The sequence below is a fragment of the Parus major genome, chromosome 5 (assembly GCF_001522545.3).
Source record: "Parus major isolate Abel chromosome 5, Parus_major1.1, whole genome shotgun sequence".
In the NCBI taxonomy this organism is placed as follows: Eukaryota; Metazoa; Chordata; class Aves; order Passeriformes; family Paridae; genus Parus; species Parus major.
In genome coordinates this window covers 24,258,489-24,284,619 of record NC_031774.1, presented here as the reverse complement: position 1 = coordinate 24,284,619, position 26,131 = coordinate 24,258,489, and the positions used below count along the sequence as shown (strand labels likewise).

General features: G+C 46.2%; 1 protein-coding gene across 1 annotated transcript; it reads right to left on the bottom strand.

The window, feature by feature from the left end:
• Nucleotides 1–244: 244 nt before the first annotated feature.
• SPINT1 (serine peptidase inhibitor, Kunitz type 1) lies at nucleotides 245–18,905 on the bottom strand. Its single transcript, XM_015632219.2, has 11 exons — nucleotides 18,774–18,905; nucleotides 18,122–18,594; nucleotides 10,455–10,606; nucleotides 8,923–9,058; nucleotides 7,670–7,840; nucleotides 6,947–6,973; nucleotides 5,900–6,025; nucleotides 4,939–4,989; nucleotides 3,976–4,146; nucleotides 3,239–3,295; nucleotides 245–2,173 (listed from the first exon to the last, which is right to left on the bottom strand). Exons 2-11 carry the CDS (start codon nucleotides 18,549–18,551, stop codon nucleotides 1,977–1,979), a joined length of 1,518 nt encoding a protein of 505 aa, XP_015487705.1. The 5' UTR covers nucleotides 18,552–18,594; nucleotides 18,774–18,905; the 3' UTR covers nucleotides 245–1,976.
• Nucleotides 18,906–26,131: the final 7,226 nt, after the last annotated feature.

Below are 26,131 nucleotides of genomic sequence, written 5' to 3'. Positions count from 1 at the left end.
CTGGGTGACTTGGTGGGTAATAATCTTTCTCCCAGAACACCTCATGCAGTAGTTTCCTCTTCAGGTTTCCACATATGTGATATCCCCCGCTTCCAGCCCTCCCCACGCCATGGGACCGCTGCTGCAGCAGCTCTCCTGAGATAAGGCAGTCGGGGCAGATGAAAGGCTGCGAGATAGCAGGCATGGGAAAAGTACCTGCCCCCTCTGCAGGTCACTGCTCCTCAGACACCACTCCCAAGCCAGATAAGACAAACATCTCCTTTTTATTATCAGAGTGAGCACACAAAAAAATAAATCAAGACATTAGGTTTATTGCATAGGTCATGATAGGCTGTGGGAAAAAACAGAGATGGAAGAAACGATATGAGACATATCACGAAAAGGAGGAATCTGACCCAGGTACGCTGAGGCAGATGCCTGTGATGGGGAGAGACATGCAGACTCTGGGCAGCAGTTTCTTTCCTTTCAGCCCAGGCATCAGCCCAAGGAGGCAGTTCTCCTGCCACTGCCCTTGAGAGGACCTGAGCAGTGTCCTGAGCTGGGAATGGCTTCATCAGAGCATTCCAGAACCACTCTGCCCTTGGCCTTGAAAGAGTCCAAGCATTTAAACTGAAGTCTGTACATAGATTTATGCTTCTTACACAAACACACACACACACACACACACACACACACACACACACACACAGGTTTCCTCTCTCTTCACAGCAGTTTTCCAAGAGCAGCAGGCACTGGAAGTTTAGGGATTGGTGCCAGCCCCACACATGTCAGCACATCAGGCCCTTCACAAATAGCTTCTGCCTCAACAGAAATCTTCAGCTCACTGAGGTACAAGCATGGACCAGCAGATGCTGCAGGACAGAGCCTGGAAGAATCTCACTTCAAGGGGACTACAGGAGAACATACAGGACCAGGACTGGGACCAAGACATTGCCAAAGTGGGGACATCATGCGCTGCCTTGGGGCCAGAGATGAGCTTTGGACCCCCCGAATCTAGGCTGGGCTCATCTTGCATCAGGAGAGACAAGCCAGCAGGAACAAGAAAGCCTGTGGACACTAGCTGGCGGTATCCAGCCCACTCCTGTGCTCTAGGAGATGCCAGAGACTCAGGTCACGCCGTGTGCTCTGAGGAACGTGCAGTAAAATCAAAGCTGCAGCTTTCCTGCACAATCAGCAGGAAAAGTATGGACGTTTACTTCATGCGAGAATATATTTTCTCAGTGTGTTTGGGCTCAGTCTGAACACTGGGAAAGCAACTAGGGCAATTCACAGAGAAAAATGGTGAACACGTACTGTACACAGGAGACTGAAACACAGCAGCTAGCCACCAAAAGGTCTAGGTGTGCTTTTCTGTTAAAAAACAAAGCCTAGTGACTTAAGCAGGTATTTCTGTTCCTGTCCATGTTGAAAACAGGAACTGCCTGAGAGTGTCACAGAGCCCTTGAATCAGGTCTGAATGAATATGTGAATTCCACAGACCTCAAGAGATGCATCACAACCAGGCAGACTGCTGCAAGGCAGGGCACCTTGCAGAGGACTTGGAGAAGGGGAGGAAAATACAAGGTTAAGTGGCAGAAAGTGACACTGAAAACGAATTGCTGGTTCTGGTGAGCTTGCACCATTCACCAACATGAATGCTACCCAGATCCAGTTCCAGGTTCCTTCAGGAAGTTGAGCAAAGTTGTGCTCCAGGTTTGAGCAGGAAAAAGACGTAATTCAGAGTTTCACTGGATTGTTTGAGGTTAGGAACGGATGGATATCAGAGAGCAACAGAATGCTCCCAGTTCCTCACTTTCCAGAGCAGCCATTTAGCCTAGACAATCACAAATACTAGTACTGCCAAATCACAGTTAAATCTTGGCCTGATGCTCCAAATGTCTTCACTGAGTCCTTCAGGCACAGACCTGTGTCTAAAAACAGAACTCCAGAAGTTTTGGGGAGTGCCCCAGTGCTGAGCTGGAGGGAGAGGCTGTAGGTCAGACTGGTTTGGTGGCACTGCTGTAGAACAGATGCTCAGTGTCCTCTGTAGTGGAGAGGGTTGAGTTGGTAGTGGTGGGAGGCTGACGGCGGCGGCCGTTTTTCTTCCTTTTCTTCAGGAAGAAGTAGCCAATGAACACCAGGACCACCATGATGCAGATCCCAAGGAGCACAGCAATGACTACCTCAAAGGCACCTGCAGGAATACATGAACATGTTAGAAGGGATGCCCTACAAACTCTGATGCACACGAGTGGCCAGGATAAAGCAAGCACAAAAGCCACTGCAGAAATTGTGCTGGTAAAGAGAAGAGGCAACAGCTGGCCTGACAGCAGGGTGGTTACTGCACAGCCAGCAAAGAAAGATGACAATGCATGGCACGGCCAGCCTGTCTCTCCCAAATGATACTTGCCATCATTTCCCAGATGCACCACGCCCTCTAAAGGCTGTTCTGAGACTTTGGCAGGCTTGGCCATTTGACAATCCTAGGAATATCAAATCCTTCTGCAACAGCAGCCTTGTGTCATACCTCAACAGGGATGCCACCAAAGGGTGGTCACAGAAGGCACCTCCTGGCTGGGACAACACTGATGGAGTGAGCTATGGAGGACAGGCCATCCTAACTTTGTGGGAAAGTACTCTTGGCACTGGTGTGAGCACTTGTTCTCCAACCAACCAAACCCCTGCATCATCAGTGGAGACAGTCAAATGTTGCATTTGAAAGACAGTGTGAATTTAAACATTAAATCAATCTCTAGGATTTAAGAACAATAATCTTCATGGGATATTTTAAAAAGAATTTGTATTTCAATAGTGTTAGGCTTTTTTAGTGTTGTAGAGTGGTTGTATAGGGTCATCACACTTCCCCACAGTCTAGTACTTGATACTATTCACATATACACTTGAGCTTTCTTTCTTGTAGAAGTTAGTAGTCCTTATATGAAACTGGCCCCTAGGAAGAGATTTACTTCTCATTTTTTGATGTTGAACAGTGGAACATTCATGCAAGTTGATGGAAAGAAAAACAGGACTCTCTGTATGAGCTGCCGAGTCACAGACACAGGAAAAAATGGGCCACAGATGCACAGTGCACAGAAGCACCTTCTGCCACTGCCAGCATCCCACAAATCCCACTCTGCTCCCTCAGCTTCAAAAAGAAAAAGGGTGTGGGAGAGAAGGCTACTTCTGCAAGGAAATACAATGAATTTTTCAGGACAAGGAAAATCAACAAGAAAGACTGGTTGGGAAAATTGTTACTCACTTAACATAGCAGTTTGGGACTCAAATGATTCCCATCTTCGGCCAATGACATCTGCTTCTAAATTTGGAACACAGAGGGGGGGGGGGGAAAAGGTTTTACAAAGAAGGTTGTGAACAGGGGATAAGACAGGTTTCTCAGGAGAATATTTCCAGTGCTCTGAAGCGACTGAGTGCACACAGCATCCCTTCTCCACAGCCACGGTACTCAGCTCTCAGGGCAGGCTGTGAGGTCCAGCATAGCTGAGGGAGGTAGTTTGCATCTTAACAAATACAGTTTGGCAGAATTCTTCCTGTTGTCTCCAAAGCAATACATACCAAGTGTACAGTGTAACCCTTTTCCTTTTTTGTTTAAAATTTCAGGCTACTATGTGTCATGGAGGATTTTCTCAATTACTCCCCTCTCACTTGGGGAGACCTGGAGCCAAGCTAGCAGGTTAGATTCTCTTCAATGCAGATATATCTCTGGTTAGTTTTGTCATACTCCTTTGTCTGTTTTTCAACATCAGCACCCAAAATGCTTTCCAGCTCTGTGAAATGACAGGCTGCATTGCAGAAAGATGCTGTAATCCACCATCCCCCATATGCCATACTGTGGGTCATGGCCAGCATTTGCCAGCAGAGCAGCTTTGACTGAAAGCTCCCAAGACACTGCCTCTTTGGGACCACAGAACCTGATCTGAAGTGGTTTTCCCAGTTTGATCAGTAAAACTCCAGCCCTCACTATGTATGCTTGCTTACTTGTGATGCCTGAACACGATTTCATGCACTCTTCCTCCTGTTCAAAGTTGTTGCTGTTGCCACCACAGCCCCCGTAGGTGAAGGGGTCGCATTTCTCCAAGAATGGGTTATAGTACCAGCGGGGGATGCTCTCGGAGCACTGTCCAGTATCAGGCAAGTCCACACAGTGGCCTGGCAAAGCAAGGCAGAGGTGCTTTAGCTCAAGCAGTGTCTTCCCAGAGCAGCAAAATTTTCTGCTCACAGCAAAAGAGCACAAGCACGATGGCAGAAGAAATCCATAGCCAGAACAGTGTCTCTCAGGTCCCCAGTGCTCACTTGCCAGCTGGTAAAATTGGCAATGCCAAGGCGAGCTGGCACCTCCCATAAATCCAACTAGCAAGCAGAAAAAAGAACATCAGAGTGTGCAGTCATGGTAAACCTTGGATGCACTCCCCTATGGAAATGACCTATCCTCCCTGGGAGGCAGAAGGGAACATGAAGAGCCTGGACACACAGAAACCACACATCAGCTCAGGTCTCCTCTACAACAGAGCTGCATTTAAGTGACTTGGAACATACTCTTTTAGCCCAGTGATAGGTCCACTGTCTACAGTGTAACAAACAAGGCAAAGATGTGGGATTGAGCACAGACATTGCTGTGTCCCCCTAACTACTTTGGTTTGCACTACTTCCAAAAAAAACGTGCTGCAGGGTTTTGTACAGGCCAGGTACTGTGCCCAGCAACCAACATGCATGAGACCTACCTGGGTGGAAAAAGTTTAGGCAGGAGAGTGAAAGCCTGCTGTCAACAGCTGTCCTCAAGGCCAGAGAACAGGCCCTTGCTCATTTTCAGTACAAGGACTATCCAGATGCTACACCTGGTTTTAGATTTATAGAGGGAAGCAGATTTACCATGGAACAACAAACTGAAGAAAAAGCCAAAAGCTGGCAGAGGTCAGCCTGGGTGCTCTGGATGGTACATACCTTGCTTATGTGTGACATTGATTTTCTGCAGTCTATTGAACTCACGAGCATCTGCAAGGGAAAGATTTCCTGTTAAAACTTCTCTCACCATTTGAAAAGAAATGCCTCTGTCCATGCATACATGGGCAGACAGGGCTTTCCTGCACATTCCTTTGCTATCACAAGCCAGAGGAAGCGAGATATCATTTGATGTTCTTACGTATCTCAAAGCTATGAGAGGAACATGGGGAAAAAGAAAATGTAGTAACAAGGAACTCTTCCCAATTTCCAATCCACAGATACAGAGACAAAACTAAGGAAAAAAAAGGCTGCTTTCTCATTTTTGTTTCCCATTAAGAAGTATGGGAAAAGTCACTCCAGGTTTTAAGAAATATAAAAGAGCACTAGTGCAGAATGTAAGAGAGGGCAAGAGAGATGAAGCATAGCCTTGCAAATCTAAAAAGGCAACAAAACACCCACACATAGGAAAGAGATGATAGGAATTCAGAAGAGGTGGGAGGGACGGAAGAAGGGAGGAGACAGGGTGGATTTGGGCATCTCAGCACTGTGCATTTACATTAGCATAAGAGGATATTAAGGGAACTGTGCCACTGGACAGACTTGGAGAAACAGTGGTTTCCTTCCCCATTTAGCAACTCAAAGAGAGCAGGTAAGGTCATTCAGTGAGAAAAATATTGAAAGGGGACAGAAAGACAGGCCTGAAGTCTTACAGATAAGTGCAGAGAAGAGATTCAAAGCATATTTAAGAGGCGTGAAGGTCACACAGAAGGAAGGTCATCTCTTGCAGTCAGCAGAGGTACAGGAAATGGCAGAACCTGTGTGATACTGTGGAAAGAGATAATGCAGGGTCAGGAGTAAGAACAGAAGACACCAAAAGTATTGACTAAGCACCAGTAACTTACATTGGACCCATTCCTGAGCAGATTGTAAAGTTGTCTGAGCCAGAATTTAAAGTACTTACATTGTTCACAGTACAACTCATCCGATTCATCAGCACAGTCGGGAGTTTCATCACACTCTAGATAGGCATCAATGCAGCAACCATCCTTGCATCTGAAGAAGGGTGCCTGACAGTTCCCATTGCATACTGCATCAGAAACAGTTCAGATAGCTCATTAAAATTCATTGTTCCTCCCTGTCAGATGCTTTACGAAGGACTTAAAAGCTGCTGATAGGGCTGGCAAACAAGAAACAAGGCAGATTGGTAAAGATCTCTCCTCAGTGACACCCTAGACTCAAAAAAGAAAAAAAAAAATCCTGTTTATAAAGGAAACACTGCTCTGGAAACAGCCATGTTTTCTCTCAGAAAGAAGTATTTAGCAGGTGGAAGCAAGAATGAGCTACTCCGGAAGAATATGGAGATATTGCCCAAGCATGGGGGGATTAAACTAGGAAAGCCAAACTGAAACCTGCACACTGGGCTGCAAGAGCTTCACACCTCTTTGCTCTAGAGGTGGTCCCAAGTGCTGAGTACAGTGCCCAGTTCTGAGCTCCTCAGTGACAAAAAAGCATTGGCATACTAGAGTAATCTCAGCAAGAGCCTGGAGCACAAGGCTCTCCTACCATGAGGAGAAGACAGAAATTATAAAAGAGACATTCATTTTGGAGCATAGCAATAGGATGAGTAGCAACAGACAGGAGTTGAAACAAGGGAAAGCAATTCAATATAAGGGGAAAAAATTACCATGAGAGTCATCAAACACTGGCACATTTTCACCAGACAAAATCTCCTTTTTCAGAGATACCCAAAACTGAACTGCATACAGTGCTGAGCAACCTAGTGTGACTCAAAGCTGGACCTGCTTTCAATAGTGGCTTGGATCAGATGACCTCTAGAGGTAATCCCCAATCTAAATTATCCTATGACATGAAAGTGAAAGGCTTAGTAAAGAAATTAGTCTCCAGTGCTCCACTTTCCACACTGAGTCCTAATCAAAAGCCACAGGAATGGACATGAGACACTCAGCCAAGCTTGCAGTAGGATTACATTGTCCTATGGGAGACTCACCTGGCTGTTGTCGCCCACCAACAGAACCTGAAGAGACAAGGGGAAAAATAAAATAAAATAAAATAAAATAAATTTACCACCAGAGCATTTTGTCAACTTAAGATCAGCTTTATATTGCCTTCATGTATCACACAAGAGCGGATTTTTCTGGAAGGAGGCCCTGGATAACAGAGGTGAAATATGGATGCCCACAACTCAAAGATCCAGATGAGTTGTACCCACATGAGACAGGCCTGGAGGAGCACAGAGGAATTTCCCACCACAAGCTAAACCATTTCCAAATTGTCCTTCTTTTCTAAAAGGTTTAACCTCCTTAAGCTGTCCACTGCAATGGGCCTGGCAGAGGCTCAGCCCATTTGTCTGAGCAGCACTAAATTGTTCTCAGTGGCTTGAGGGTGCCAAGGAGGGAGATTAATTTGATTCTGGGAGTGAAACACTTCTGACCCCCAATTGCACAATGCTGTTCTCTGAATTTAGGTTTCAGATGTGACACAAAGATTTGGTGAGGGCTTCTGCAGCCAGAGGAATGCCAGAGAACTGTCCAGTGCTTTAGGAGCTGGTCAGATACGTTGGCAGTACGACAATGATTGCCCATCCATAAGTAGCCCAGTTTCCTCAGCTTACTGGGCTCTAACTAGGTGTCAGCCAAGAGGCTGCAGTACTTGTCCATAGGGTCATCCCAATCCTATGAGAAAAAGGGGGCTGGATTTTTGAAGGACTCACCTCTGACATTCTTGCAGGCGAGTTCACACTCCTCTTCCCTTAAATAGTTATTCTTGTTGGGCTTGCAGCCACCAAAAATGAACTCCTCACACTGCTGAAGGCTCGGGTTGTAAAACCAGCGTGGAAAAGATCCCCGACACCAACCCACCTTTTTTGGAGTCAAACAATGCTCTGTCAAAAAAGTTAACAGCAAAGGGTCTGGGTTAGATTAAGTCCTTTGGAAGACTTTCTGTTTTGTATATGTGAAGGCAAACAAAATCTTCCAAAGGACATGTCTGAAAGGTTTATAAAGTCTTGACCAACATGGAGAAGGAGAGTAGGGAATCATGGAATTAATTTTTTTTACATGAAAGGGAGGGTCACAAAACCAAATTAGAAGGTGCCACATCCATAAAACAAAAGGAGCTGCATCTCCACACAGCACATAGTTAAGCTGTGAAACTCCTTGCTTCAGGAGGTTGCTGCTTTTCAAAGATTGATTACATGAGGTCAAAAAGAGACTCATACATGGTTATTAAACACAAAGACACTATCTTCTGCTTAAAAAAAATCTCCCAGCTGCAAAATCATAGGGGATTAGTCAAGCATAGTAGAGATTTACTGACAGCATGTATTTCCAAAGAAAGAGTAAATCTCTACTATGCTTGACCAACCTCTGCACACTGTTGAATGTGGGGTATTGGAGCTTGGTCAGACCTTTACCATCACTTGATATTTTTTATGGTACCTGAGGTAGGAGAAGACATCCCTTGCTTAGCTACTAGTCAACCATTTGTCCAAGAATTCCCTACTCCTAATACACTCATAATGCCAAAGATTTTCATCATTAAACAAAGCCATTAAAGAAAAAAAATATAAAGCCGGGGATACATCGAATGTCTTGCAGATGACTCCACCTACCCTGCAACCTAAGTGCCTTCACAGCAAAACCACAGAGTCAACAAGACCTTTCACATTCTCCTCTTTTGCAACCTCAGTTGCACCCTGAGCTGTCACCCAGCAGAAAGCAATGACAGGCAGAGCAGATGGGATTATTGCAGGCACCATCTCCTGCAAGGGTACGTGAAAACCCCAAAACAGATCACTGAATGCAGGGACCTCGCACTACTGGTGCAGGCTATTGCTGGGAAAAGCTGACACTCAAGTCCAGGCCCTTGGTTGTGCTGTTTTCCCATCTATGCCTCTGAGAAGAGCACCAAAAATGCTAGAACAGCTCAATGACTCCAGGTGGGTATGTGTGGGCTCAGGCTCACCTTCTGTCTGCTCAGAACTCAACACCACGATGGTGATGTTGGTGAAGTCTTGCTGTTGTGCAGTGTCTGTGACAGTAAGCTGGAAGACGTAAGTCCCCACCTGGAGGTTGGAGATTTCTACATCATCTTCGTGCTTCTGAGAATGCAAAATAAAGGCTTATGTAAGAGAAAAGTACTTCTAAGGAAGGAGTGACTGAAGGTATATGCAAGGTGCATGTTCCTGCATTAGGGAGAAAGGAACTTAGATGGAAACCTTCAAGCAGATGTCAGGCAAGAAAAATGTCTCAATGCTAGACAATTCCCACAAATCCATAGACTGGTACCCAACTGGAAGAGAAAAAGAACAAGTATCACAAGCATAATTAGATTTTTCATCTAATTTTGGGGCATTGTGAAAGCACAAGAGAAAATAAAACTCTTTGGAGAGAACAGAAATACCTGTAGTATTTACGTTACTTTTTAAAACTTAAAACCTATTATGAATCATTTACTTAGTACTTACCTTAGGGAAGTCATACCTTAGGGAATAAGGTAGCTGAATTATTTTGTCAGAAGAGAAAGCTACAATATTACTGACACAAACTTTTCTTCTATATTTACAACAGAATTGGACCTTCATTTCCATGCTACCTCTGGTTTTGATTAGATTTCAAAAGAACACAGCCTTGCCATATATAATTTTTATGTAGTTAATACAGCAAAATATTAGGGGACCTCCCCCACCACAGAAGTTGCACTGGTTGGACCAGGGCAAATGGAAAAGGAAAGGAGCACTTGCTGAATTACAGAGTCCCCTTGGTCCTCTAAACTTTGTCACTGCTGATGTTCTAAATCGGTTGTTGGCCTGATGTACTCATTTGCTCATTCTTTCAAAAGGTACTGCAAGAACTCCATATCAACCCCATGGCTTTCCAAAGCATTTTGCAGAAATTTAAAAGAAATAATTTGCCCTTCCAAAGCCACAATTCACTTTTAACATCTAGCAAATAGGCTGTGTTCACACCCCAGAGATCTTGGATCCAGACAGGAGTCATGAGTTCAGCTCCAGCTCAGATAAAATAGGAGGAAGAACTTAACACTTTAAAGAGAAGCAAAGTCCAGGAAAAGCCCCAGGAGAACAGAAACAGAGCTTGAGACTGGATTGTTCAGAGACAGAAGAGGAAATGCACCAAGGTGGACAGAGTAAAACTAAGAGAAGGCCCTTCACTGAACCACAGGATCTTGGGACCAGAGGCAGCTCTTGCATGGAAGCTCTGCCCTCTCAGCTGCTCCCACCAGGCAGGTCAGGTGTTGCTCAGGAAGGCTTGTGATAGCACTCTGTGCAGGGAGCCTGAGACCTAATGAGGTCAAAAATGACACTTCTAAGAAGTGTGTGAGAGAGGGGGACAACCATAAGGAGTGCTCTATAGTTTTTGGGAACAGGCTTAAAGAGGGAAGGACAAGGTGACCTTTAAGTCAGAGCTCTGACTGGCCAGCCCAGTGCAAACCACAGGTGCCACTGAGCAAACTGCTTATTCCCTGCAGCTCCTTACCTTCATCTCTGCAGAGGGGTTGCCCAGGATCTGTTTCCATTCATAGCTGACTATCCCATGGTCATCCGTGCTTTCTGTGCCTCTCAGCATCACTGGCTCTCCCGGCTGTACCCTCATGTCCTTGACAGCACGGGCTATTGGAGGGTGGTCATCTGCAGAAGAAACGTAGAATAAGGCTTGGGTAAGAGGCTGAAGGGTCTAGTCCTTATCTCCATTACAGGAAGAAAAGTGACGGGGATTCTTCCAGGCTAAATCAATCAGACTTCAATGGCTGAAAGGGAAACACTTTTATACAGCTGTGCTCCTTGCAGCCTGAGCAATAGGCAATCAGTACCATTTTTACTGCCCTCACTAATTTAGTATGCCCACAACCCACTATGGCAGTCTCTTTGTGACAGTTGTCTCCAGGGGCACTTCTGTCCCCATGAACCACCATAAGAATGTGGCCCTATGGCTACGGCCACTGTGCTTCTGAGAGTGGGACCACATCCTCACAGAATAGCACAGAGCAATGTCTTCACTTGGGGAAACAGCCTAATGTCAGTGCTGAAGAATGTGGAACTGACTCTCATCATTCTTACCACTATTTCTAAGCACTACGTCAGTGTATTTAGCCAGAGCTACACAATGTGGGACTTGGATGGGAAGTATTTCTCTTCCAGCTCATCTTCCACCCCATGACATACATGCCTTTAAAACAGCACAGAAACACCATTCATGAGATCATTGATTTTGTACCATTCCATGGATTAGCTTATCAGCAATTTCCACAATCTATTAAATGTTTTTCCAGACCGTAAGTACAAGAGATGAAAACTGATCCCTGCCTGTGTCAGCAAGAACAGCCTATACAATGACACCACTGAGCCTGACTCATAACTCCTTTTGGCCTGAATGTCTCTGATCACAAGCTTTGTGCATAGCTCACAGCCTGTAAAACTCCACCTGGTATCACCTGTAACAAGTCCAAGACTCAGTGCTCCAGCTCAGCCTGAGTCTTTTGTAAAGGCACCAACCATCATTCATAAGCTAGACAGAAATCACCCTGCCATTACATTGTTATACTGACTGTGACTGAAGGAGAGGATCAGTGTCCAAACCCCTTAGAAAATTACTCCATTAGCTGATTATTTTCACTGTTGCAGACTTGCTCCTAATTTCCTGTTTGAATCCTGTATATCTGGATTCAGATCCCAGCTGCTGACTCTTGCTGCAGTCTACTGAAGGGACATTTAATACAACGCATATGAACAAACAAACGTGACGTTAAAACAGGCCACTTAGTTATTCTGTCACCCTGTACACACTGCTGCAAGCTCTGGAAAGGGGACACATTCCTGCCATTCCTGCTAGGCAAACACCAGGAGCCTGGCAGGGAGAAAGGCAGCCTACTCCCTGCCACCATCCTGCCAGGGTGAGCCCAGTAGGTGGGTGCAATTGCACAAGGAAAAGACCAGTTTTTCAACAACACAGAGGCTGATCCTTAATTCATGACTCAAAATCATGTTTTTCCTTGACATTTTGAAGCATGTACACTTTAAACAAAAAAAAATACAGGCGAAACATCCAGTGGGTTTGTGGGTTGCATGATCAAGTAAAAGCTCAGTTCTATTCAATTGGTCAGCAACTTGTCCAGTTTCCACCTCTGATTAGCCAAATTTACTGACTCGCCTCACATCCAGAAGAGTTGTCAAGACTATTTCCTTATTTGTGGTGATTGCTAAGGAGTAATGCTCACTAGAAATTAAGGACTTGTTTTTCAAGTCTATTCCTTTTTTCCTTAAGCTGTCTGAAAGTTGAACGACTTTGGAGCATTTCTGCCACACTGACCGTATGAAGCCTTCTCCGGCAACGTGGCTGTTTTCCACCTGAGCTTCAGAACCAAGCACTGACTGACCCAGAGTGAGTATCAGCAAGCTGCTCGTACAACAGAGACTCCACTCTGTTTTGCTCTGAAAAATGAAAGTTACCTTTGCTATAATGCTCCTTCAACCACAGAAAGTTTCTGCTGTAAAACTCTGTAATTAACAGGGAGGTTAAAGCTTTATGATGCTGTCTGTGGCATGCTCTTTACTGTGAAACATACTCCTGGAGTCACATTGTAAGTGACAATTTCCACTCCCATTTATATAACACATCAGTAAGGGATGTATCTTTCCTTTATGATTCCAGAGGAAAGCTCCATAGAGAAAACCCAAATTGCTTTAAAAAGTTTCATCACTCACACTGTATTCATACCTGAGACCCTGATTTTCACTTTTTAAAAAATTTCTTTGTGTTTTAAAGCTTGTGCAGTCAGTGGCTGTCTGGCTTCAGCTCTGATGAGCTAACTTGAACCAAAATTGATGGGGGAACAGGAATTTAAAAGGCAGTAAAATTTTCACAAGTGCTTCAAAAGTAAGCATCTAAGTAGGGGGAGAGACCCCACTAGGGACCTTGCTATGCAAACCTGCAGGCACTGCAGATTCAATCTGGCATTGAAGTCCCATAGCAGAATGTACTTGCATAGCTCACAGTTTGGAGGTTTTGCTCTTCTGGAACTCAGAATAGCTTCTGCCCTTGAGATCTACAGAAAACCAGATTTCTTCCATTCCAGAGCTCATGCAGATACACCCTGCCTAGCTGAGACTACAAAGCAATGCTTAAAAATACCTCAGAATGATTTGAAGTTGTCACTAGAAAGAGCTGGAAAGCTTTCTTGTGGTGACTGAGGGGTCCTTACAGCCCATCACTGATTGCCTTTGCAGAAGCAACTTGCAAGCGTGGTTTGCATTGGGAACACTGAGGCACCAGGAAGGGAAAGACCTCACAGGGCACAAAAGCCACTGCTCAAAGCCACTGACCAGGCCAGGAACAGAGACAGAAACAAAAATAAGGCCATCCAAGTTCCACCCATGAGACACAGGACTGTGGAGATTTCAAGTATCAGAAGCCAGCAGAACCTGTCTGCTGCAAAAGCAGGTGGGCAGCAGTGTGGCTCTTCCTACAAATGCTAAAGTTCTGCTCCTGCATTGCTTCCAGGGAAGTCATTCCACAGTGAACAGCTTCCTCACCCATCCACACTAGAAAACTCTCCATTTCCACGGGCAGAGGTAATGAAGCATGCTGCCACAGCATTAATTTGCCTAAGGTGGAAAGAGAGAAAAGGGAACAAGGCAACAAAATGCAGTGCCTGGAGAAAGAGAAATACAGGCTCTTACTTTAGGGCTTCATCCTGGCTGGGCAGCAAGTACAATCATGATAAAGCCATGCAGTTTTCTAACAACTCATGCACAGCCAAGCAGCTCTCAGCATTAGTTTCTAGAGGTTTTTGTAGTGGTTTGTAAGTGGTGCACACAGCAGGTCAACCTAACCTCTCTAAAACAATACAGTATGACTGAATGGACTATATTTTCAGAATAAGTTAAGATGCTGCTGCCACTAGGTTCCCTCCATCCTTCCTCAGAATGTGGGAAACCAGTCCTATTTGCTTTAGCAGGCAGAGGAAAAGACTCTCCATTTAGTCTCTCATTTTGCCATTTTAGTAAAGATTGGTTTGTACCTCCAGTCTCTTTGAGGAAACTGGAGCTCCAGAGACAGGACATGATGTAGCCACTTCAGTAAATGCTGCATGACAAACACTAATTTCACAGCAAAAGGAGTGGAAGCCCCTCATCACCCACTCTGAGCAGGGAGCTGGACCAGCTGGTCTGCCAGGACTCTTCCAGCACACATTAGCCTCTGAATCTGTGCTGTGGGCACTGACTGTGCAACTTCCCACCTCCTGGCCTCAGCTTAAGGATGAGCAGCTGGCTCAGGCCTCAACAGCACCGGCCAAAGGGGGACCTGTCCCAGCCCCAGTGCTGCTCATTTTGGTTGCCCACAGAATGGAAACCAGCGTGGGACCAAGCATTTGAGGAGGCATGAGCTTCACTCTTGGGGAGCTCTCCTTTCAGAAAGCATTACCAAAGTTTTAGCCTGCAAATCCCCCTCCATGGTGAGGCAGGAACAGACATACCTTATCAGAACCCTGTGGCTCCCAAGCACTTCCAGTCTCCCACTCACAAGCCCTGGATTCAACAGGAGTAGGAGAGAGTCACTGAGCATTTCACAAGAACCACAAAAGGTTTAGTTCAAGAAATGGACAAAGGTTCAGGGAGGTTATTTTCCAGTTTCACACCCAAAACTGGTTTGCCTAGACCAGAATAAGCTGGGCTAGTTACTTAAACACTGGGCTCCATTATAACCAATAAAGTTCATGGTGAGCCTGCCCCTCCCGGATGAGCCAGGCAGAAAACTCGCACCAAAGTTCAGGCTGAGGAATCATTTAAGCAGATCATGCCTTTTAACAATAACATCAGAGACTTCAGGCTGTACGTTAGCTGAAACAGATAAGAGACAGTGCCAAGCTGTCTTCACCAACTTACAAAGAACTCAGAAGCTCTTGTTCTGCACAATACTGAAAATATATTCAGAAGATGTGCAGAACCCAGATTTCAGCTGTACTCATTGTTTCCTGTACCCACAGGTTTTTCTGAGGTCATAACACTGTAAGAGTGGCCACAGTGGGTTACAGCAGGTACCTCTGTCCCTGTGCTCAGCTGCCAACAGTCTCACTGTGGATGCTTGAATGAGGGCAAGAGCACTGCAAGAATATGTTCTCCCAGCTTTCAGCTACTTCCATCAGGCTCCAGAAACACTCCAAGATTAAATTTGTCCATTCATCAGTCCCCAGTTGTGTGCTCTTTCAAGTGTTACCTAGTCTCCTCCTAAAGATACATAAACCTGTAAATTCAACAGGTCTGCTCCCTGTAGTAGCAGGAGTAGTGTGGGTCCTACAACATGTGACTTTTTTGTTTCATGTCACCCACTGGGATCACCAACTGGATATTTCATTATTCACTAGAAAAAACATACATTTAATTCTTATGATTGCAGAGGGTGTTAGAAGAGTGATACAGGTAAAGGCTCCAAGGTCACCTGACAGCAGCACATACAAGGAAATGAAAATAAAGGAATGCATGATAAAGCAGCAGATAAGCTTCCTGCAGACCCTTAGGGCCAGAATCTGAGGGCTGACAGTAACCTGGGATCCAGAGTAGTCACAAAACTTCACCTTTTAGCAGTGATACAGCACAACAGCAGGAAAAATAGTTTTTTCTCCAGTCCAAAACCTGGGCCAAGATTTTGGGAGGAAGACCTGACATGCTAAAACCAGCTTCCTTCAATGCTTGTTTCACCTGACCTTTTCAGGCATCCCTACAAGGTCCCAAACCAAAATGCTGTAGTTTCCTTATGCTGCCAGGTGGACACAGTGCCCAGAGGCTCCTTCACCTGGCCTCCTGCACCTGCCCCATTGTGCCCTTCCCCTTTTCCCCCTCAGTGACAGCCAGGCATCCATCTTCCTGTCCAGACCTGCATGGACCCAATTCCAGAATCACGGCTGGAGGGGCTTGGGGTTCTGGTTTGGGTTTTTTTGGTTTGTATCTGAATCAAAATGGACATTTGCATTCTTAAGTGTCTCATCAACTTCTGTGGGGAGGAGGACTCAGCTATTTCTGCAGTAAGATAACTCCCTTGGTCTCTTTCCCCTGCTAGCCCTCCAGTGTCATCCAAGATGATTCAGCAAGCTTTTGGTATTGAATGCCTAAAAATTTCAGAGAGGAGTGGAACGCATTTCCCATCAAAGCACAGCACAAGCATTGCAGCATGATCCAAATACACAGCAGTGAGCTGCCCAGCGTCTGTCACCACAGCTGGGGACCTGCCTGGCACCCAGCACCCTCCAAAGGACAAACAGGCTGTAGAAGAGACCGAGCCCTTCCTACACCCACAGCAGTCCGAGGCACAAACCCCACGTGAGTGAGGAGAGGCACAGCTGCCTCCAGGCAGAGTAATCTGAACTGCATTTCTGGAGTGCTTTTCACTTCTCACTGATAAGCCCTCCTGGGTCTTCCTGCTCTGCCACAGCCATCCCAGGATCGGTGAAAGGAGCATAGGGACGGATTGCAAGACTGCATATTGGTGGCTGGGATGCTGCAGCTCGGCACCATATTTTAGCAAACAAGTCACTGCTGGTCACACAGAGAGGCTGGTGACCCTGGGACACTTTCTAAGGGTCCACACACATGGAATGCCAGACCCTGGGACCAGTCAAGGGACGAGGGGCATACAGTCTTCTTGTATGAGGCACTGTTCCACAGAGGTAAAGAGGGTGAATTGCTCAACAATACATTGTATTTTAATCTAATCTTGTGAAATCAGGATGTAGTGGAGATGATGCATTCCCTTTTCCTCCTATAACTAAGCATATAGGAGTTTAGACAGCTGCCAGCATGCCACCTCCAGTCTTGGGGATGTGGCCTTCAGTTCCTCCCTAACTGCAGCTCCCGTGAAAAGGACTTTGAGCCTGGAAGGGAGACAAGGGAGAACTAGTGAAACAACGAGACACTTTTACCAAAAGGCCCTAAAATCCAGTAGGAAGCCTTAAGTATGGACAGAGGACCAGGAAGACCATTTCTGTTGCACTGCTGTTCAAACCAGCAACACCCAAGGGTTGCTTCAGCAAAGATGTGCCCTGCTCCAAACCCCTCATACCGCTACTCAGGATGGAGAAGTGGTCATTGTGGAGTTTGGAGCCATTTCCCACCTCCAGCACCCACATGGCTTCAGGCTGGCACATCCCAGCAGAAGCCCAAAGATCTATTCAGCTCACATCATCAAGCCCTTGCACCCACCTGGATGCTCCCCTTGCCATCTTCACAGATCCTTTCCTTCCCACAGGAGGGCTGGGAGGGGGTGTGAGGAGGATTACCCACTGAGATATGCCCTAACAGCCCTGCCCAGGGATCAACAAATGATGAACTGGTTATGGTTGCCAAAAACCCAGCCAGACTAGAAATATGCCAGCCTCAACAGGCTTCAACCAAAACACAGAAGGAGGGAGCAAAAGGAGGAACTGCTGTGTTTTTAGTGTTTCTGAGCACACTGCAATTCTTTGGAGATAGCAGGTGGCCATCTTCAGATTAGTTAATTTTCCACCTGGCTCTCTGTGTCCAGGCGCAATCTTTTAGAGCAGGGAAACAGGGACTGGGGAGGAGAAACCCACCTCCAAAGGGGAAATTTTATATCCAGCCTCCTCCAGCTGCTCCTCTCCCAGCAGCAGTGACCAGCCCCAACAAGCAGAGCAATACTGACACACCTCACCATCCAGGCTGCTGTTAAATAAAGGTAAGTGGATTGCATCCTGCCTCCAGCCCCTGAGCAATTAAGAGATTAATGCAGCCCTTTAAAACCCGGTGATGTGTAGATTTTTTAGAGGATTTCACTTTCCATCCTCAAAGGTCCAGGGGAAGGGAGAAGAAAAATAATACCTTTTCCTCTACATTGTCAAGTAGCAAAAACTCTGACTTTGGTAATCACATGCTCCACCTGCTCCAAACAGGCCAAAGGGAGATTCCTTATTCATTTACTAACAGGTAAACTGAGGCACAGAGCTTAAAGATGAGTACTAGGGTTTGGGAGAACCTTTGTGGCATAAGGAAACACAGAACCCCCATCTTTAGCATCCCTCTACCCCGAGTGTTTGGCAGCACTGCCGTTCATATGATGGCCGGAGGAGCTGGCACCGAGTAACCATAATGCTCTTCCAGACCCAGGTTTGCAGGGATCCACTACGGGCACCTTACCACTAGGTCTGTGATTCTGCATTGCCAGGTAGGAATCGTACACGTCCCTCTTCAAGAAGTTGAGAAAGCCGATCTTCCTGGCAAACCTGCAGACGAAAGCCTTCTCATAGAGGCAATTGAGGAGAAAGCAGCCCTGGATGTGGTCTTCCTCCGAGCCCGGGCCCTGCTCCACGAGAGCCAGGTTACAGGCGGGGTCCTTACAGCAGGCTCTCATGCAGTCCCTGCTCCGATGCACCATAGGGGACGACAAGAAGGTGGCTCCGTTCTGGACGGAGGCGTCTGTGTCCAGCACCCAGTCCGGCAGCCCAGCCGTAAACTCCTCCAGGCACATTTCACCGAAGGCTTTTTCCTTCTGCCCTTCGCCCAAGTCCAGCACCAGCACCAAGCAGAGCCAGGGCACAAACCACGGACCCGGACTCCTTCTGGCCATCTTGGCGCCCCGCTTCTCACTGTCTGGACACTTCAATCCTTTCCTAAAGGAAGGGAGAAGACATAGGAAGCTTAGAGGGACGGTGTTCAAGTGCGTGCCACCCCGGGGCGAGAGGGAGCCGGAGCACGGCTGAGGCTGCGCTCTGGATTCCGGCTCGCCCCGAGGAAGCCGCCGTGTCCCCTGACCCTGCACCTCGTCCCCAGGTGTGCTCTGAGCCCCCACCTGGGCGCTCTCGGCTGAAGCCGCCGCTGCGAGCGGGGTGTCCCCGCCGCGCCTCCAGCGCTCAGCCGCGTCCAGCGGAGACAAAGGCACGGCGAGCGCAGGAAGTGAAAACCAACTCCCTGAGAGAGTGGGGGGGGTGGGAAAAAAAATCAAGTCACTCCCTTGCTTGCTGAATTGCGTAAGAGGAAGGGGAGGAGAGACGAGCTGATACGATCTTCTGCTCCCCTTGGAATGGGGCCGTGAGCAATTCTCTCGCTCCCGCGGGTGCGAGGGCAGCCGCTCTAGACGAGCATCCCACCTGCTGGGTGCTGGCTGCATCCCCGTGCGTCCTTAGATGCTTCAAAGGAACTGGAAGCCGAGAAGCAGGCGATCTGTGTCCTGTGGCAGTCGCCCTTGTGCTCCGGTAGCCACTGGCACGGAGCACCATTAGCCCGTGTCTCGCTAACCCAAATGAGTCAGCCTTGCAGCCTGTCTGCAGTGCTCAGCGCCGTTGCTGCTGCAAGAAGTTTTATGCTCAGTGCAGGCATCCCTAAATCATTAATTATATATATATATATATATAATTTTATTTTTTTTTTAAGTGGAAGCACTTGGGTTCATACTTGGAGGCTGCCTGAGTGGCAGGACCTCTGCTACCACAGCAGTGAAAATGTTAAGTAATCACCCTCCACTCATGAGCAGCACTCCATTGTTGTCCTCAATCTCATATAGGTTAGCTGTGGTCCAGTTGTAGGGCCCTTGCCTTGCAGGATGGTGCTGTTTGCAGGCATGGGAATGCAAAGGCTGCCTGTCCATGTATTTTCCTCCTTCCTGCTTCTACTTGCAGATCCATGATCAAATTCCTCTGTTCGACACACACCTGTGTCATCTCTACTGGTAAACAGTCCTAAAACCCCTGGGTAAAGTGCTCTTATCCCTCTGTCATTGTCCTTGGGAGAGCTGGGAGTGTTGGTAATTTGCTTGGACATTATTTATAGTGAAATATTTCATCACTTAAAATAACAACAGCAAATCTGAGACAGCATTCCATGGTATGTCTTCAGAAAGAGGTGGTGAGCAGCAGCTGTGTATCAAACAGGAGTTGGCTTTGTGGTTTGGGAGACCATTCTGGTGTCCAGCATTTCAATTCTTGCTGTTTCTTTCTGTATCTCTGATCCAGCCTGGTGTATCCTCACAGGATTTCTTGAGAGACCTTAGAGACATGTTTCCTGTCTCCTGGCTGTCACAAGCACCATGGGAAGATAATACTGTGAGAATATTATTTTTTCCATACCTCTCATGACTTTCTCCAGCCTGATGTTGACATTTGTATAGTACTGACATCTGTTAGGAAAAGGGAATTGCTTTGATATGGCAGTGGTAAGGTATAAAAAAACCCCTTGAAAATTAAGAGGAGGAAACGTGTATCTGCAGAGCTGATTTCCTTAGAGATGTTTGCTTTCCTCGTTAGCTTTATGAGCCTTTGTCAGAAGCAGCATGGGTGTCTCCACTCCATTTACAAACCAGTTCTTTTGGACCTGCCTGTAGACCATGCAAGCAGTAAAGGGGGAGCTGACCTTGCTTGTTTTGTTGTATTTGAACGTCTAAATATACGCAGGAGAAATAAAAATGTCAACAAGGTTGTCTCCTTCTGTTCTGCACTGCCTGAGATGCTCTGCTGGGAACTCTCTCTTGTGTTTAACCTGGAATAGATTTTTCCTGGAAAAATATTCAAAGCCTTCAGAGTGGAGCCAGGAGTGGAGTCAGTGCAATTCTCTGACACAGGAGCAGGGAGATCAGAGAGCAGCTGGTCCCATGGCAACCCAGCGACTATGTTTGGGTATTCACACTGGTAGAATTGTGCCTAGACACTGCAGTTTGATATTTTTGTCTCACTGGCAATAATTTAATCTATCCCAGTGTCGTTCCGATTGGGAACGGCCGGAAGAACGACACAGACTCTCGAGGGAGTCAGAACAAGAGGATCCTTTAGTTTATTGCTTGCAGGCCTGCTTTATAGACAGATACGTGGAAAGTACAGAAAGGAAACTCTTATTGGTTAGTAAACTGCTACATTACCATCATTGGTCAGTGGGGTTCACCACCCCCCTGATTTTCTCCTGCAAGGAGAACAAGGAACACATAACAACACCTGCAAGGTTGTTTTGTGTCCCTGAGGATTGTTTTAATTCTTTCTCATGTCTTTCCCAGACTACTTTCTCAGGGCTAGCCTGAGAAGCTGTGCGGCCTGTAATCTGTACAGGCACTGTCAGAATTTAGCATCCATATCCCAGCAGTAGTGTTGTGTTACAAAATCTGTCACAGATTTCCTGCTAACCTGATGGACATGATGTCTCTTCTGTTTGTGCCAAGCAATATAGGAGTAATACAATTCCTACAAATAAAAAGCTGTGAGGATTCATTGTTTGGCATCTCTAGTGTCTCCCCCCACTTTATAAAAATATTTATGAAAGGATGAGCCCCTTTATAAAAGGATGAAGTCTAGCCTTTACAATAGGTGTTTTTTTGTTTTTTACTCTTAGCATAAGGCTGTGCTAAGTTCTGCTGCAAGGTTTTCTGCTGCTCATCCTAACTGTCTTTAAAGTCACTTTATACTTAGTTTTATTCAGTATATTCAGTAATAGTAGCACAGTTTCTAAATATGCCCAGTTTATTCTGAAGGAATTCCGTAATTAAATTTTTAATTGAGATTGGGCCCAAGATCAAGAACTTCTACTAGGAACCCCCCTCTGTGGCAGCAGCTCTTCTTCCAACTCGGTAACTCAATTTTTGCTCTCCTAACCTCAAAATCCTATTACAGACTTTGTCTTCTGCAAAATGAATAAATTCCCATGGCTTCAGCTGAGACATGTATTATTCATGTTAGCGTGAAGGGAAAGTAGGGTGTGTGGTTTTATAGCTTGGGAGTGTTTTGAAGGGGTCCTGAAACAGTGAGTCATTGTTAACTTTTTTCTGTCTTTGAAGTGTCTGCTCTCAGTCTAGAAAGAGCTATTCCAAGGATGACTCGGGGAGGGGTAAACCACACCATAGTTTAATATTTGACTAAGAATAAAAGAGGTCTTAGACTTGCATGCCTTGTAACAAATGCAGTGCAGGAGCCTCCATTACCCGCTTTCTTTCTGTGTGATCACTCTTGAGTCCACAGCACCTGTCGGCAGCTGGATGCTCACCTTCCAGGAGGAAGTGGCTACAACAGGCAGAAAAATAAGGAAGACTTGATTCAGATTCCCCTTTGCCCCGTTGTGCAGCCCAGCTCCATGGCATCGCCATGCCCAATGACTTCCTCACAGCAGCTTGTCCCACCAGCTGCTGCAGACAAATCCATTCTGCTGTGTTTTACCTGGGAACAGCTCCATGTGTAATTAACACTTGGGAGACAGGTTTGCTTGTTTGTTTTGTTGTATTTGCCTCAGGTTAAACCTCCTGGTGTGGCTTAGGGGTGAGACCCGGATGCAAATGACGGCACAAAGATGTGGCAAAGGAAGGAGACAGGAAGGGATCTCATCAGGCTATGACTAACCACTGGTCCTGTGGAGCAGAGGAGGAGAAAGGATGACAGGCTGCTGAGTCCTCCTGAGAACCATTCCCATTGCATCGAGGTAGCTTTGGAGAAGGCAGGTACAATGAGGGTATATAGTTTCTTTGGGGATGGTCTTGACTACAGTTTCATGGCACTGTTTTTTATTTAAATGTTGCTGGTCAAAGTAAACCCTTAAGGGCAGGAGCACTGGGAAAGAAAGAAGTGGAAATAGTGTCTAGACTGATTACACCAAGAAAGTATTTGCATTTTTGTCCTGTCCACGCTACACTTTTACAGGGAGATGGGTATGGAAATATGAAGCAAAGAACCCTCAGTTTGCAGGAACTAGAATAAACTTAGATTTCCCACTGAATTTCTCACAGACAACTTGATTTGTTCTTCATTGCATCTGTGAGTGGAACAGGATTGGCCATATGGTTCCCTATGGACTCTCCTCCATTACTTCCTTCAGCAGCTGCTTTCCCAGAAATCTTCTTTCAACACCTTCAGGGCAGCTGCCAGTGCCCCCTGGGAAAGTCTGCTCTCCCCTCTGCTTGTAGAGGCAATTTCCCTGCTGGTGTGAGCAGTACAGTCCCTGCAAATGGAACAGTACCCTTTCAAGGGGACTGGGTCATAATAAACTTCTTGGTGCAAGAGCTGTACAGCCTCTGCAAGCCTAAAATGTTGAAGGCAGGCTGGAAAACAAGGAAGATCCCCTTCACCTCTTCTGCCAGTGCTTCTCTTGTCTCCAACTCCACTGTTCAAAGACTTGCTGAAACTTCTGTGCTATGTGAAAATACGTGCCTCGGACCTCTTCCTCTAGAGAAACAGCAGAGTAATGAGGGAGCTCAACAAACAAGAGGGTTAGCAACAAACAACATGGGCAGGTTTCCAAAGATCTCCAAACAATTATTTTGGCATCTAATTCATGTTGTCAGCTTCACCTATGTATTTAAAGGGAAGGGGGCCTTCTTCCTCAGTGGAGATGCTTTCTCAACATGCTACTTCATGCTGGACACAGACAAAGAAAATTGGTGTGCCAAATATTTCTCATTTACCCTTCTGAACTGCTGATGAGACATTAGCCTTTATGCTTCACTTGACTGCCAGTAACAGAGGCCAGAGGGAGGGCAGGTGGGCAGGCCAGCTCACCTGACCTCTTTATTGCTGAGACCTCTCTATTCTCTGAGACAGTGCCAAATAGTGTAATTTTGGGTCGATCAGTCAAACTGGGAAATGTTTTCCTCTGGCACTTGCCATTATTCCTTCCCAGTGTCCTTCCAGTGCCTTATGAAAGGTGAGCCTGTCAGGAGAAAGGAGTAAGGCTGATCAGTGACACCTGGCTGAAGAATGTAGAGGCTTTCCAGCCTGTGCTGATGGGAAGGTGGCACTACTTCTCAGGTGAAGCTGGGGACTGTATGAGCTGGATATCCTGGTCTGCTTCCCTATGCCTCCAGAAACTGAGGGTGCATTCTCCCTCTACTCGCTAGAACTCTAGGGCAAAGGTGCAGCCTTTTTGGTTTCCATGCTTCCATACAGACATTGAAAAATAAAGAAAGTGGATGATGGACATCAAGATGCTGGGTGCACTGGGGTAGCTCACTTAGGGCTCTGGATTTTTAAAATCTTCAGTCCTGTCTACATTGTTTCATTGCACAACATTTTTTCTGTGCCTATTCCTGTTCCCAGGAACGAACAGAACCTCTTTACCTTGTGTTGTCACTGTGGTATTGATACAGTCACCTCTGCTGGCTTCTCTGGTTTGTGTTAGCTATCACATTTTCAACCACAGGGAAAGTGATTATTTTCTAAAGCAGGTGGAGAGTGGCTTCTGCTGTCTTGAAGGGAAATGTTCCTCACTAGGCTGGGACTCAAGGGAAAGGGGCCAACCTGGTTCTGTGGAAAGATGAGCTGGAGCCCTGTTGAATAATTAAGCACACACCACAGCCATCAGCTCAGGAAGAAAGAGAAGCACCATCTTAGGTCACAGGTGTGGGATGGAGATTACTAGCTTCAAGAATGGAGGAGTGTAACTGGATCTGACTCATGCCCTTGGATGCTCTGCTGCTCGGATCAATGTCACAGCTGTTTGGTACTATGATGCCTGTGCTCAGCTTGGTTTGATGGCCTTCTCTGGCACCACAAAGAGTCATAAAAGTCCAACTCCACAGTACTGAATTCTCCCCTCCTTTCAGAGGCACCTCACTTTTAGGGTAGGCCTGGAGGATCAGCAACCCCAGGTCACACACACGGAAACGGAGGCATAGTGTTTCTTTCAGTCTAACAATTCAAATGTGTTGGCCATGTTTAAACTCCCTTTATTCACCAACATAAATGATATGCAGATTTGCAGAGGAAAGGGTCACAAACAGCTGCAGCAGGAGGTCCATTGGAGCTTACATGTGCACAACTCTTGTGAAAAAGCAGGTTGTCTGATTAGATGATTTAGTTGCCCACGTATGTGTGTTCACTCCGGAAATTTTGGTCCAGGCTGTATGCCTGAGGCTATAGGGAGAGATAACTAGGCTGAAAATAAGATTCCATCTCCCAGCCATGCCTGAGATAGCTGAGATTTTGTCCAAACAAAATGGTGAATGTCTTTCTGTCCCTTTGGCCACGTGAATGTGCTGTAATGCAAGCAAAGGGCAGGATGGGGTGCGGCACTGTGAAGGAAGTCTTGAAGCTGCTTCTTTTTTGGTGGCAGCTGGCATTTACCAACACTGGCAGGTGGCTGGTGCACCCATAGGAGATACTGCCTCATTCACAATATCTTCTACCTTTAATGAGGCACCCAGTCCTGATCCTGCAGGAACTTCTACCACACCCTCAAGCACTGATCTTGCACTGGCTTTGCTTTTTCTTCCTGCTTTGATCATAGTTTAAAACAGTTTATTACTGGAGGAGGCCTACTTTATCAGTAAACATTTGCTTCTATATAGCCACTTTCTTATTACAACAAATTCATGACTAAACTGAAATGAGCCAAAGCAGGATGATGAACATCCTGTAATCTGGCTCATTTTGGCTTACAGCTTTCCTGAGAGGACCTCTGACATCATCCTCTGAACGTCTTGTTCAGCTGTAGGGTGGCACTGATAGAGCAGCACGAGGGCTTGTGGCCCTTGGCTTGCAGCCCTTGTTTATCACTTTGTTGGTACAGTACAGGCCCTGGGGTGAGTCTGAGTTACTCAGAGAACAGGCCTGTGGATCTTTTCAGATCTTTTCAGGCATCTCAGCTCAAGTGAGGTTTCAACTCAGCAGCAGTTCAAGCTACTTGAAGAGCCACTAGAGTAGGTTATGTTCCCTTTTCCCTCATTTTCACAGCTCTCCTGTGACTTCTGGATCCTTTGCTTCATAAATTCAACCATGCTGGCAGAGTATTAACAGGGCAAACCCTACCTTTAATGTAGAGATTAACTAAACTGCTCAAGAGCACCAGAGTTAGCACAGGGGATGGAAGAAAGGGGCTTCCCTGCCAGCCCTTCAGCCACTGCAGATATTTGGAGTGACTCAGTGATAACAAGTAGCTTCTCCTTTAAGTCTGTCCCTCTTTCTCTGCTCTTAATGCCACCCTCTCTAGAGATTCTTGGGATGCAAAGCAGTACAGTTTTCCCCCTCTTTTTGCATTCCAAATATGTCAGTCCTTGAACACCAAAATAGAGCACTTTTATTTGGAGACAGGAATGTGTGTCCTTTGGTCCAGACTTACCTTGTGAATATCTGCCCATTTTAGGTCATATTAACCTTTGAAAAGTCAACAGTTGTAAAGACATTATAAGTTGTTCAAAGGGTTTTACAAGGATTCCACCTCGTTAAGAATCTCTGAAGAAACTGCACT